Source organism: Erpetoichthys calabaricus, chromosome 12, assembly GCF_900747795.2.
Source record: "Erpetoichthys calabaricus chromosome 12, fErpCal1.3, whole genome shotgun sequence".
In the NCBI taxonomy this organism is placed as follows: domain Eukaryota; kingdom Metazoa; phylum Chordata; class Cladistia; order Polypteriformes; family Polypteridae; genus Erpetoichthys; species Erpetoichthys calabaricus.
In genome coordinates, this window is record NC_041405.2 from 5269107 (window position 1) to 5284515 (window position 15409).

The 15409-nt window shown below is 40.9% G+C and overlaps 1 protein-coding gene across 2 annotated transcripts in view; it reads left to right on the top strand.

The window, feature by feature from the left end:
• The window catches only part of LOC114661766 (integrin alpha-D-like), a 78843-nt gene extending 76110 nt beyond the window's left edge, over nucleotides 1-2733 (top strand). For both annotated transcript variants that reach the window (XM_028814956.2, XM_051934707.1), the window contains 3 exons: nucleotides 109-144; nucleotides 285-395; nucleotides 561-2733. In XM_028814956.2, the coding sequence (XP_028670789.2) occupies nucleotides 109-144; nucleotides 285-395; nucleotides 561-734 (321 nt within the window). In that variant the 3' untranslated portion in view covers nucleotides 735-2733. The remainder of the gene's footprint in view (nucleotides 1-108; nucleotides 145-284; nucleotides 396-560) is intronic.
• The last annotated feature ends 12676 nt before the right edge of the window (nucleotides 2734-15409 follow it).

A 15409-nucleotide genomic window follows, 5' to 3' on the forward strand; every position in this document is an offset into this window, starting at 1 on the left:
AAAGTTAACTCCAATTCACTTCACTATATCTGTATAAGTTTAGCATTGCTCCATCAGTGTTCTTGAACATTGACATATTCTTGATGTCACGCCTCTTTTCTGTTCCAGGATTCCAAAAGACAGGGTCGCTACCATACTGCTGAGGTAGGCACTTCATTCTGTTTCCTATTGTTCTGCCATCATGTATTTCTCTCTTTCTGGTCTTTGGTGCAAAGCAACATATGGAAACCTTCCTAATAACACCTCAGTGCTGAATTGTCTTTAATATTCGTTTGTTTTCCCAGATCTCGACGCATGTAGACCTGACCATTGAGCTGAACCTGCATTTTGTTTATGGTGTGGGAGCTGGTGGCGGTCTTCTGTTTCTATTACTTCTCATCGTTGTTTTCTATAAGGTAAGGACATTTAGTTCATCAGTGCACCATTGCTGCTCTAATTTCTCATCAACTAAAGGGAACGTCTGGCTGGTGCCTTTACATGGACCTACAAGTTGGCTTCTGCATGCTTAGAGTAAGGAGACGTATGAATCTTTCCTCACTACGCCTTCTTTGTGTTTTTAGTGTGGCTTTTTCAAGCGTAAGAAATTTGATGAAGATGAGCAAGGAGATAGCATGAATTTTGAAGCGGAATTGGATCAAATGAGCACCTTGCCCTCCAAGGATACACAAAAAAATGATGTGGCCGATGGAGAAAAGAAACCTCCGACTGAAAAAGACCCACTCAGTGGTGAATAGTTGACAGCTACAACAATAGGAGGGGAACCAGGCCTTGGCTGGAGGAGACTGGCTGGTGGTTCTTCAAGAAGGACTCTGGCCTACACTGGAGATTAACCCAATTGTATTCTTTGGACACAACCACTTCAAATGGCAATCGAATTGTGTGAACTGTCAGACTAGAGCGGACACTAGTGGATCTCAGATTGCGACCAGAAAATTAATGACTTATCCACATTTTCCAGCTAGATGATATTACCAGATAACGTCCTTCAATTGGGAATTTCTACACATCTGAGGAACGTTTCATTCTTTATCATTGATGTGAATAATTTTCTTGACTAATATGCAGACCAACAGCTATTTTTCATTTATTTATTTTAAAATCGATAAAAATGTGTTTTTTTAGTTGCATGAACTAAGAAGGTACATGTTGTATTCAAGCTCCCGGATAAACTTCAATGCAAAAAAATTGGTGACACGATCAGAGACGCAGAGCTGTACAGTAAGGGTACACGAATCAGTGGCCTGTCCCTCCATTTATTGTTCTGAAGCTAAACTTGAGAAGTCAAAGTTATTAGCAATTGTGGAGCAATAGCCATAATGACTATAAATGTAAATGTATATCGCACTTATCAAGTGGTTTTATTTGACTGCTGCCTCTTTCCTGATTTCCACGGGACTGACGTGAACGTACATTTGTGAGTCAAGCAAACCTTAATCAGTGAATGACCTTTCTACATCATCATTCTTACAAATATAATACAATATAAAACTACAACATGGCTGTGATAGACTCTCTGGCTACTCATATAATTATATCTAATGCTGCAGCTCTCATGAGACGTTCTTAGCAAGATAACGCCACAGATGGCAGGCCAAAGGGTAATTTTCTGTGCTTTAGTACAAATATTTGGAATTAATTAATCATTGTGACGTCTGGCATTTCAGCTGATAATTACAATTTGAGCCGAAATAGGCATAGTCAAGCTAATGACACAGCAACATGGCTTTACTTTGAATTGCTCTCTCATTGCTGTTTGAGCATTATAAAAAGTTTTATAATCACTCCAGTTCTTTAGAGAAAGTATTTTTAAAGGTAATCTAAGATAAAAATGAACTCGTGTTGGATTCCCTGCATTCGAAAGCATGCCTAGATTTTACGAAACCCACTGAATGAGTCGTTATTGACAATTCAGTCCACCACGAAAAAAATCCTGACGACTCCAGAGATATAATGACAAAAAAAAAGGAAATACACCATTAAGAAAGGTCTGGGGGCATTTTTAGTGAAATAGCAAATATTGTGTGACACTAGCGGTCGCTGTTGCCCCGTGAAACCCACCAGACAAACGTCCAGACACCAGGTAAAAGTACCAGAAATAATTTTAATTTCTTCTTTCTGATCTTGTGCCACAGTAGACACCACAAACACCACCATAAACAAATAAATCAATAATCAATAATACAATAAATCCTTCTCTCCTCCCAGCAGCTCCGTCACACTACCACCCAACTCTGGCTCAGCTTGCTGGGTTTCCCATAGTCCTTTAAATAGTCCATGACCTGTCCTTCAGTCCATGTGATTCACTAGCACTTCCCGGTCAGTTGAAGACTTATATTTTTCTTACTTCTGTTCTTCCATCCCCGTGACTAGGGAAAATAGAAATCCCTGTGTCTCCCTGCAGCGTCACCTGATGGCACCCATGGCACCCAGCCAACTCCATCTCTTACGATGCCCTGCAGGAATCCGGGGCACCTCCATGCTGCAGGGAGGACTCCATCTAGCGGCCTGGATGTGTTGGCCGGGATAAGCTGCCGGCCATCGCTCACATCTGAAAGATCCGTTTACTTTATGCTTTGTTCTTAGACCCTCTTTTTATTAAAGAAACTCACAATCCTGCTGACTACACCTTTTTTATTATCCTAAACAGACCATAAAGGATTAATTTCTTCTGTTTTAGTCTGGGTTGAGTAGTGTTTTCATAGTTTTGGAAATTAAATACATTTATTTCTTGTTTATTTTGTGTAGAGAAAAGCCAAGCAAAATGACACCTTTTATTGGCTAACTAGAAAGATTACAATATGCAAGCTTTCGAGGCAACTCAGGCCCCTTCTTCAGGCAAGATGTAATCATTACATCTTGCCTGAAGAAGGGGCCTGAGTTGCCTCGAAAGCTTGCATATTGTAATCTTTCTAGTTAGCCAATAAAAGGTGTCATTTTGCTTGGCTTTTCTCTACATTCATAATGGCTAACACGGTACAACACCCTAGTACTACTTGTTTATTTTGTTAATGTTATGACAGTTACATCATCTTATGCTGTTTTTTTGGTTGGTCAGCACCATTTTGTGGCCGATATTATTATTTGTGGCTGCTATGCATGTCACAGGAGGTCCATGTGACAATGTCAGTCATCTTGCCCCACCAGTAAAAAATGGCGACACGCAGCTTCTGGTTTCTTTGTTACAACAAACGTCAGCTGGTAGAATTAATAAGGGACTGCAGTCGTCAAGTTAGCGTAAGGACGTTTTATTTCATTATGTTTATTCATTGGCTCATTTGATTTTGATTTATTAGGCTATTATTTTGTACGCCACCTTTTCACACGTCCATCTTTTTTGGCTTCCAAAATTCTCCAGAATGTCTGTACGAGTGTTTGGAGTGCTTTGAGTGTCCCACTGCTTCTGTTTGTGTTAAGGGGACATTTCGCACAAACATTAGGAAGTTTCTCTTCACACAGAGAGCCACTTGGAATACTGGACCACGTAGTGTGGCAGACAGCAGGACTTTAGGGACCTTCAAAACGCGACTTGATGTTACTTTGGAAGAATTAAGTGGAGAGGACTGGTGAGATTTGGTGGGCAGAATGGCCTGTTCTCGTCTCGACTCTTTGAATATTCTAATTCAGCAGGGAAGTTTACTTTTCTATAAGCTACGTGACGCATGTAAATACTGCGTGTTAGGAAGACCAAACGGAATGTGCAACAACATACCTAAAAGGTTTTCGTTTTTAATAATTTTAATGTTTGTAGAGTTTTTTGCACTTTTAAAGAAAGGGGAATCTAAAGGTCCCAAGACCTCAAAATAAGAGTTCTACAGATTCTGGGATTTTTTTTGTAGCAACTATTGTTTATTTGCTGTGACTAGTAGTTCATTTCTATCATGTAATATCAAATGAAACTGAATAATTTCCAAGTGTCCTCATAGTCCGACGTGTGATTTGACCTCGAGATGTTCTTTAATGAGCTTCACAGCTCGCATTGCAGAGACGCGCGGAATGTCACAGAGTTCAACTGAAACCCACCAGGACTTCACAACTTTCAACAATATTCCTTGTATTCCTTTTAAAATAAAGCATATATATAAATATATATATAAATATATATATATATATATATATATATATATATATATATATATATATATATATATATATACATATATATCTTATATATAATTCACCAGCCTACTCACTCACTCACTCACATCCGTCTGAAGCCGAATGCGCAGTCACCTTTTGTGTAGCTGCCCGAAAAACCTTACGAGACCGACATCGCGGCAGGCGGCGGATTTATGGCCGCGAAAATTCAAAGAGAAAGGCGACTTCAATTAAAGCTCGAGGCCTGAAAGGCAATTTCGACTACAGCTCGAGGCCTAATTACACATTCATTCAATACACCTATATCAGGTTTGTGGTGCTTATACTTATTACTATTCCATTCGTGCCCGTTTCATCTTACTTTGTCGAAATGGGCTCTTTGTCTAGTATATATATATATATATATATATATATATATATATATATATATATATATATATATACACAGTCAATTCCTCTTAATTGGGACACATTAGAACTACGACATTTTGTCCCAATTAAGCGGCTGCCCCAATTAAGCGAATTCCACATAAAATTAAACAATAAATAATTTTCTTTCAATATTTTAATAAAATTATTGAACCCAAATATAAATTATAAGAAAATAATATAAGCTGTGAAGAAAAAAATAATAATAAATTCTAAAGTAAAATAATTAGGTATGTACAATACATACAATTTAATGCTGCAAAAATGCATCAAGTGTAGTCTGTCTTTTGTTTTTGTAAGTTTGTACTTTGTCCTTTTGCAGTTCATCTTTTCTGTAATGCCCATTCCTCACTCAGTTGATTTTCTTGTTGTAAGAACTGAATAATTTCCAAGTGTCCTCATAGTCCGGCGCGGTGTGACCTTGAGATGTTCCTTAATGAGTTTCACAGCTCGCATTACAGAGACGCGCAGAATGTCACAGAGTTCAACTGAAACCCACCAGGACTTCACAACTTTCAACAATATTCCTTGTTTTCCTTTTAAAATAAAGCATATATATATACATATATATCTTATATGTATAAGAGCCACACTATGGTATGGTATGTATAAGAGACGTAAGAGACGCACTATGAATATATATTTTGGTACACCAGTTATCTCAGCGAGCCTACGATGGCTTGAATTAAATGGCTGGCTTTTAATTTTATCCAGCAAAGCAATTTTACTTGAAAGTGTAAAATAATTTCTTGGCAACTTGGTAAGGGTTATAATTTTATAAATAAAATTGACAAAAAAAAAGTTTGCTTATACATTATACGTACGTGTGAGGTGGTGTAGGGGTAACTGAATATGGTTCGGTAGTGGTGACGGTAGACTATTAAGCAGACATGTGCTACTCCACTCTAAGATTATACTATCTAAACTTACCAGTGCTTCTTCGACGGGCGATGATAGATGACTGACTTGCAGCACGCGTCTGCTACTGTCCCAATTAAGCATTTAAATTATGTATTAGTTTATTATTTTGGTTTTCATTCCTTGAGATTTGGCTCAAATAAGTGACTGCTCAAATTAACCGGTGGCCCAATTAAGCGGAATCGACTGTATATATTTATATATATATATCCTTTTAAGCTATGCAAGTAAATGTAAAGTGGAGTTTATAATCAGCATTTTCTTTACTGTACACATTTTGTATATGTGGTCTGAATTTGGGGTACCGATGGATGTTTACTGCTGCAGTGACTCAGGGGGGTTTATTTATTGTAGTTTATAATCTATGTGCCATATTGCACCTATTTTTATTACTTTTTTTTAAACGTTGTATTCATTTCTTGCCACGACATTTATTTATTCTTTTACCGCCGTTTTGCTTGTAATGTTCTGTACCATCAAGTGGCTCTTGGAAGTGACGCATCATCACATCACCACTTGGAGAGCATTTAAGATGGTGACACGCTTCTCCCAGCATCCAAGATTTTGGATTTTGCTAAAAAAAAAATATCTTACTAGTTAGTGTTCTTGCTATTTAGGGGCTCAGAACTTTGTGTGTTATACTTTCAAATACAATATTTCCTTACGATACAATACTAAAGCAAAAACCTTGAGAACCATTAAGAAGGATCTGGATGAGATATTGAGAGAGCTTAGCTAAACAAACAGGCTTGATGGACTGAATGGTCTCGTCTTGTTTGTCAATTTTTTTGATGTTCTTTGCGTAAAAAAGGTGCTTCCTGGCTTCAGTCCTCAATGTGCTTCCCTTTCATTTCCACTGGTCTCCTTGAGTATGTGATTGACGGATTGACGATTGATGGACTTCGCCAACAGAAGCCCAACCGCCACTGGACCCCATGACCCTGCTCAACACCCAATCTGTTCAAGCATTGGACCTCACATTTCTTACTACAACCTGAATTTCAATGTTAGGTCATCCTCTTGATGTACCTCTAAAGCCAACAAACTCACTAGGAGACCCGATTACTAACATATTATGGTTTCTCGTAAATCCATGTGACTGTTACTTAGTGTATTATTTTCATGAAGGAACTTTTCCAATGTATTTCTTATTATAGTTACATTTCTTATTACAGTTTCCATAATATTGCATGGCACAGAAGTTAAGATTTCCCTTTTATTTCCACTGGTGTCGAGTATGTGACTGACTGTTGAAAGATTTTGGCTGAATCAACTTGATCAATGCCTTTGAGGATGTTGAAGACCTTCCTTAGGTCCTCACGCAGTCTCCTCTGCTCGAGGCTAAACAGGTTTAAGTCCCTGAGTCTGTCACAGTAGGACACATCCTTAAGTTCTGGGATGTCCCTGGTTGCTCTCCTCTGCACGGCTTCAAGTGCTGTTATGTCACTTTGGTGGTGTGGTGACCAGAACTGCACACAACACTCCAGATGTGGTCTCACTAGTTGCATAGTCTGAGCAAAACGTCCAGGACAGCTTAGCAATCAACTAAACAAACGGGCTTCATGGCCTGAATGGTCTCCTCTCGTTTGTCACATTTCTTATGTTCTTACGAATTGTGCTTTGATACTTCAAGTTTTATTTTTCTCCCTGGCTTTCGACCAACGCCATTTTGACTTTTCCTTTCTTCCTGTTCCTTATCCCATTGCCTTATTTTTGCTGTCTTTTCCAACACGGCAGCACATTGTGAGTTGATTCATTAGAACTGCCAAGCATTTTGGACTGATTCTGATCATTTGTGATGACCTATCATTTTTTTTTTCTGATGCCATATTTTGACTTTACTTTTTAATTGATGGTAATTGTTTAAAAAGAAATCAGCAGGTCAGTTGGTTATTTGTTAGTCAAAACTGTTTGAATTTCAAATAAAAATAAAGTTACATCCTCTCAAACTCCAATTGTGTGCTCAGTATCTTTATTTCTTAGGCTGACACCTTTACCCAACGTGACTTACAACATCTGAGCTGCAGTTAGTTGGTTCCATTTCCTTTTCCAATTCGGGGACAAGCAGATGAAGCGACTTGTTTGTGGACACACTGTAACGGTTGTCACATATTGTTTTTATTGTATGCTTTTAACTGTTTCTGCCGCTTGCCCTTTAGTGATGATGTCCCCGGCAATTAATGTTTAGGGGATATCTCTTTAAGGGGAGTAGTGGTCCAAACAACGCCTGAGGGTCCTTGCCAAAATGAACTTTGGTGTGACGTACATCTTCCTTAAAAGGCAAGGAGGCGCGTAGTTTAAAAAAAAAAAAGAGAAGAAGGAAGTTTGTTTAAAGAAGTAGCTGGGAAGGGGAACGGAATTGGTAAAAGAAGCGATTGGTAAAGCACGGAAGGCTCCGAAATCACGGTTGGACGCAACGAAGAGCTGTGCGGGCTAATCGGAAGGATCTTCGGAGTGCACGGCTTTAAGTTGGATTTGTGATGAGGGCAGCGGCCATGGAAGGACGCTAACGCTCAGACTCCCGGGTGAGACGGATTGCAGTTTTTAACGAAGAATCGTCGCCAAGCCGGTGAGATTGCTCCTTTTTACCTTTAAATACAGTTTTCTAGTCCGCGGAGCTTAGTGACTGGATTACTGGATTATTCACAGACTTCCCAGTGGCTAAACTCTTTAAATCAACTATATATAAAAGGGACTGGGGAACGAGTGGGGATTGTGAGACTGTGTATCTAATTTATATTTGTATATATGTGTATATAGGTGTATTCCTACAGATATTTACTGTGAATTTATGGGGGGTGTTGTTAAATAGGATATATCTCTGTTTCTTTTCCTGGCTTTCTTTCTGGATATTGCATAAGGGTAAAAGGGGGGGTCCTATTACTTAGGGTTTATTTTTGGATAAGGAGTGATTTAACTGGTGTTTATTATTGGTTTGGTTTATAATATATATTCTTTTGATTTGGCTAAACAACTGTTGGGTAATTATTTCATTTTTTTTTTTTGTATAAATCCATAAACAACTCCATCTGGGGACATCAAAATTGGGTCTAAGGTTCTGTTGGTTTTCGGACATTATAGTAGTATTTTTCCTAAGAGTAGGAGTTTTTCGTGTGTTCCGGGCTCCTCATTCAACAATTAGGGGAGTTCGCTACAACACGGTGTCGGTAGCAGGATCTGAACCAACAACCTCAGTGTTAAAGCCCCAGGCCCAAAGCCTTAACCACCGCACCACTCACCCTGACATATTTCCCTCTTTTGGTCCTTTTATTGAACCCACTAACCCAATAGAGGGTCACAGAAAGCTAAAGTCTATCCTGCTATCCTCAAGTCCAAGTCTGAAGTCACCCTAAAACAGTTGTGACCAATCAGGGTCAACATCACACTGCGTGACTTTGAGTTGGAGAGCATGTCACACTTAACGACTAAAGCATTACTGGATCCTGTTGCCTTGAGAGCGTCAGATTTCACGACTTGGAATCACAGGTGATGATGGGGTTCATTTGTGGGGAGTGATGTGCAAGAACATTTTGTATTACTGTTGTCACAGAAGGCTGGGGGTCTTTGTCCGGCCGGGACGCCTCTTCACTGAGAGGACCGGAGGAGCAAGTGTGGGCAGAACAGTACCACCCCCGGGATGTTAGATGGCAGCCCCCATGGGTTGCAGTGGTGCCTTGGATTCCCACAGGGCTTCATGGGACTTGGAGTTATCTACAGTCCTGTTGTGGTCCAGGGGTGCCGCCAGGGGGTATTGCAACAGCTGCTGAGCCATCTTGGGTGGGTTTTTCACCATACACGGAAGTGCTGCTGGAAGGGCGTTATAAAAGGAGCCAGCAGTCACCACTCTGGGGAGCCAGAGTCGGGAGGAGGGAGATGAAGCTTACCAGGAGCTTTTCTAGGCCTCTTTCACGTTCCATGTGTCAAGGGGTGGGACCACCTCAAGTCAAAGTCAAAGTGAACTTTATTGTCATCTCAACCATATACAAGTATACAGATAGACGAAATTGCGAAGCTCCGGGTCCACAGTGTAACAACATGACGTGCAAATAATAAATTAAAAATATAATTAAAATTTAAATTTAAGTTTAAAATTAAAACACAAACAAGACAAGACCTTGTGCAAGGACAAGATGAAGAAGTAGCAGCAATATTGATGTGTAAGATATGTAATATAATAAATAAATAAATAATCACCACTAGGAACTGCCCCCTACCCTATAAATTGGCGGGTGTCCCATAGTTCTTCATATTATGGCCTCTAGAGGTTGTGTGAACAGACCTGATGCTTTTTTCTAACAATTGTGTGAAAGTGTGTAGTAAAAAAATATAAAGACAGAACCTAACAAATTTTGTGAAAAAATTGCAAATTGTCTGCTCGATTTGTTCTGAGGAACCAAAACAATAGACACAATATCAGAGGGTGGCACTTGCTTTTGGTATTCCAATAATATCGAGAGAACCCCAAAAATCACAGGAACGTTTGTCATTTCTATTCCTGCAACATTCCAGCATACAACAGAAAGAATCAGAAAGAAATGTGAACGGTAATTACAAAGCAGATCCACATGGGGGCGACAACCCTACAAGAAAAAAAGGTCGGATGAAAGCAGAAAAGAACTGAATTGAATCGAATTGACTTTATTGACATTCAGAGCACACAACAGGGAGTGCACTCATTGCACTAAGAATCAGGGTTCACTTGCAGAAGCGATATATTCACTCTAATCGGAGACAGAGGCTGCGGGCCGAGGGGAAGGGGAAGAGGGACATCAGGTGTAGAGAGCTGGGCCGGGCCATCATCACTGTCCTGTTTCACTAATACGCGAGCAAAGCCAAGAGGGATAACTAGTATATATTGTCGCAGATGGCTGGGGGGGGGGGGCGACCCGGCCGGGATGACTTGGAGGACTGGAGGAGGGTTTACACCTCCCTCAGACCATGTGGGGGCGACCACCCTGGTGCCTTTGGTGGCCACGGGTACAGGGCTTTGAAGCTCAACCCAGTAGGGGCACCGCTAGGGGGCGCCCCAATGCCTTGGGGACCCTGGACCTCAGTACTTCTGCCACACCCATAAATGCTGGGGGGAAGACGAGCAGGGACACCCGGAGTGCTTCCGAGGATGCAGCCGGCACTTCTGCCACACTGGGGCGTGTCGGTGGGAGATTGCCAGGAACACACCTGGAACACATCTGGGTGCTTATAAAAGGCCTGAAGGAAGAGAGAAGGCATTGTATTGTGGCCAGGACTTTGGGGTTGTGTGGCGCTGTATAGTCCAGCATCATCCAGCTTTTGCCAGGAGTCTGCTGTACGCTACATGGGCATCCTATGGGTGTTACATTAATTAAAGCCCCACCTGCTACAACAGGCAAACAGGAACCTATTATACAAAAGACACACCGATTGCATTCATATTAAACAAAATTCACAATATATAAAACAAGCATTTCAGTATTAAAAAAAACAGTTTTGAGAATGTTCACTAAAATAAAACACAATAAACTAACTCAGCCACACTGAGGTATCACCCGTTGAATGGCTGCACTAATCTGGGATCCTGAGTTGGTTTGTCGTGTGGTGGGTGCAGCAATGCGCTCTGTCAGTGTGTGATCCTCACCTCTCTCCTCTCTATGCAACTAAATGTAAAAATGGAGTTTTTAATAAGCATTTTCTTTACTGTACAGTGAATACATTTTGTAGATGTGGTCTGAATTTGGGGTACCGATGGATGTTTACTGCTGTAGTGAGTCAAGGCGGGTTTATTTATTGTAGTTATAATCTATGTGACATTTTGCACCCATTTTTACTACTTTTTTTAATTTTCTGGTCATTTTTTACCATGACATTTATTTATTCTTATACCGTAATTTTGCTTGTAATGTACTCTACCATTACGTGGCTTGGCAGCCATATGACTGTGGATCATCGCATCATCACTTGGAGAACATTTAAGATGGTGACACGCTTCTCCCAGCATCCAAGATTTTGGATTTTGCTACTGAATTGTAAGTAGAGACACAAACGTGTTTTCTATGGGTCCATAAATACATAAATGTGTTTCCACTGGAGTCTTCTTTCAGGTTCTGAGGCTGGCGTGTCTTCTTAGGTCTCACGTTCTCGTGTCTTCAGCTCCAGCTACCTGGCAAGACAGAAAGATACATAATATCAATTCAGCTGTTTTCAGTTTCATTTTATTCTTGTGTAGTGCTTTTCATCGAGTACAGCATCAGAGAGCTTACAAATATCCACAGATCTAATAAGATAATAGTACAACAATATGAAGGTATATCAAAAAGTACAAGCAATTTGAAAATTACATGGTATCCGCAACAGATAGAAGCGGACACAATATGACACGTCCTCGATGGCTTATGGGTAGTCCGAACACGCACAGTGCAGCAGTCTGCTGATAGTCTAGATGAAGCCAAGGTTAGATGAACATGGACGATTCTTTGCAGAGTTGCACCACTGCTGAACAACGGAGTGGTGGCTCTGAGGCTTGGGATCTGCACTGGTAATCGGAAGGTTGCCGGTTCGAATCCCGTGAATGCCCATAGGGACTCTGAGCGCTTTGAGTAGTGGGAAAAGCGCTATATAAATGCAAAAAATTATTTATAAATTATTAGTGAGATTTCTTTGGGCAGAGGGAGTGAAACCTGATGAAATTCACCCAAGGATGTTGGCTCAGTACAGCAAGACTTAAACGAAAAGTTTATAAATGGCTAGAAAGGTTTAAAGTGGGAAGAACAAATAAAATTGATGAAGCTCGATCTAGTCGACCATCAGCATTACGCACACAAGCTCACATCGACATGGTAAGCGTCTTCAACAGATTATGTTGTCCGTTGTTGCTGCACATTTGGATATCAGCTATGGATCCACATCTGCCATAGTGCATGATGACTTGGGGAGCCGTAAAGCTTGCACAAGATGGCTACCCAAACAGATTACTGATCTGCACAAGTTAACATCCTTTGGTGAATTTCTGCAGGTTTCACTCCCTCTGCCCAAAGAAATCTCACGATGGCGCATCGTTCATCAGTGGAGCAGTCCTGCAGTGGAGCGTCCATATTCATCTGATTAGAGTAACAGCAGAGTACTGCGCTGTGTGTGCGTGAACTACCCATGAGCCATCGGGAACGTGTTTTATGGCATCAGCTTCTAACCTTTGCTGTTACCACGCATAATTTTCAAATGACTTTTTGATTTATCCTCATATAACAATTACATAGAAAATCTTCTTTCATCCATCCATCCATCCATCCATTTTCCAACCTGCTGAATCCGAACACAGGGTCACGGGGGTCTGCTGAAGCCAATCCCAGCCAACACAGGGCACAAGGCAGGAACCAATCCTGGGCAGGGTGCCAACCCACCGCAGGACACACACAAACACACCAAGCACACACCAAGCACACACTCGGGCCAGCTTATCCCGGACAGGGTCATTCCATACAAAGTTATGCATATCAAATTAATCGCCAGTGATGAGTAAAAATTAATTTTATTCCATATACGGCTTTGGAAAATACACAAAAGTCTAATTTTGCATGCCATTTCAAACTTGCAAAACTCACTTAAAGAGTTTTTGATTTGTTTTTTAACATTTTCAGGGGTGGATGACAGCAATATTGCTCACTAATGATTTGGCATAACCGTGCACGTCTTTTGGGCCTGTAATTTTTTCTGAAAGAGGGCCCACGTAAAAATAAAAGGGAAAGTTTTTTTTTTTTTCTTTGTAATCATGTTTTTGGGGCAGAGTCGAGTAAACGTGAAGGTGACGGGTAAAAAGAATAGCATGCGGTGGTCCTGTGTCTGCACATGTGACTGATTACAGATAAGATACAAATATGGAGCAGAACTGAGCTTAGCCAGTGAGGCCTTGCTAATACAATCACACACATGGCCGAAAAAACTAAATCCCATGCTTTACACAGGATGGAAAAACTTACAGATGTGATCAAAATGAAGAGGAAAAAAGTTTTCTATATTATAAATTTTAAAGCCCTTCCTAACGTGTCAATGACACAAATTTTGCTGACTGAAAAAGTCACAGTTTTGTGAAATTTCATGTTTTGCTGCATATTGAATTTCACTCAGATTTCTGGTTTATCAGTATTAAACACACAATAAAGGAGAATGAATCTCGTGATAAAGTTCAGCATAAAGTTAAATTACCATAATTATTCAAGATATGGCCAGTTGAAAGGGGAGAAGAAAATAAAAACTCCGGTCAACAGCCGTGTCCATTCACAAATACACACAAGATCCCAAAGACTTAATGACACACTCACCATGGCGCTACCTGAAAGTGTCATCCTATACAAGACTAGAGTCATCCTGGTAAGGCATCTGAAACGTAAAAAACAACAATCTTAGGTAATCTCCATGCCATCTTTTATTAATAATTGAAAATGACAGCAAACAGAAAAACTACTGGGGTTCAAAGGCCAAGACCTACAAGAAGGAACCTCTGGAAAGGATAAGTTTGGTGTTCTTCACAGACATGGTATATATGCATTTGCCACAAGAAATTGTGTTCTAATGTTAAGTGTTTTCGATAAATTTTTAAAAAATATCTTGCCCGCACTGACGCTTTACGTTGTTGGCTATGGGGAATGGAGGAAAAGCTTAAAAACGTATCAAATATGCCCATTTTTCCAAGCCAAGCCACCTCTCCCCACCCTCCAAACCTAATGTATGTTGTAAAAGATGAAGCTTGTGTCCACCTCTCGAACCCTCAGGTACCACTCTTGAGACCAGGTGAAAGTACAATAATTCTTCTTTTTATTATAATACTGTGCACAAAGCACCCTCCACTCCACACTCATTAACTACAATACTCTTCTTTAAACCAATACCTCCTCGCCCAGACACTTAGCCCACCTTCCTCCCAGCTCAGCTCGGTGTTCTGGGCTTCCCAGAGTCCTTTTATAGCCCCTGACCCGGAAGTGGTTCCAAGCCAAACCCACAAGTCCGTTTTCCTTCTGGGTCAGGGCAAACAGTCCTTCATCCCGGGAGCACATCGCTTCTTCCAGTCACGTGACTGAGATGCACTCCCGGGTTATAGGGCATGCCAGAGCCCACTAGCCCCCCTACAGCGACTCCTGGCGGCCCCCAAGGTATCCAGCAGGGCTGTGTCACAACACTACAAAGTCCATGAGGCCCTGCTGGAACTCGGGGCACAAATATGCTGTCCGGAGGGCTCCTCCTAGCGGCCTGGGGGTGACGACTGGAGTCCATAGCCGGTCGTCTGTCACAATGTACATCGAGGTGGCAAAGTCTACCACTTAGAAATCGGGTAAAATCTGAAATTCACCTTGGACCAAAGACCAAGAAGTTTACAGAGCAGCAGAGTGTTGTACCGCGTTAGCCATAGATTGATACAGGAGAAAGCAGGGTGAAATGACACCTTTTATTGGCTAACTAAATCAAGGAGATTACAAAAACAGAAATTCCCGACACTTATTTGTTTTCCACTTCAGGCACTGATTAAATCTTAAGCTCAGAGATGAACTTTCTTTTCTTTTATAACTATGTTTAGTTCTTCATGTGCTGTGAAGTAAATAACATTCAGCCTCCCTTTTTTTTCCATTCCCAAAGATTCACGGTATAAACATTGGCCGCTGCGTCACGTGATCAGGCCGATTCAACATATCGATGGCAAATAGCTGGATGGAGACAAAATGGACGCTTTGCTTATTGGTTTCTGTTAGCAGATTGCATGCCGCACACTCTTTTCTGATTGGTTATGCAATTGCGTCCTGCAAAGGTCCACACCACCCACCACGTCTCGCCTAATACTGAGTGCTGCTGTGATGATAACTCGGTCCCTGCGATAAGCTCATGAAATTTGCTCCTCACCCCTTGCAGGATTGAATACATATGAATACGCGGGTCATTTCATGCACACTACTTTTTTTCTCTGAGTAATAAACTTCTATAGTAACTGTGTAACTCTGTTATGGTG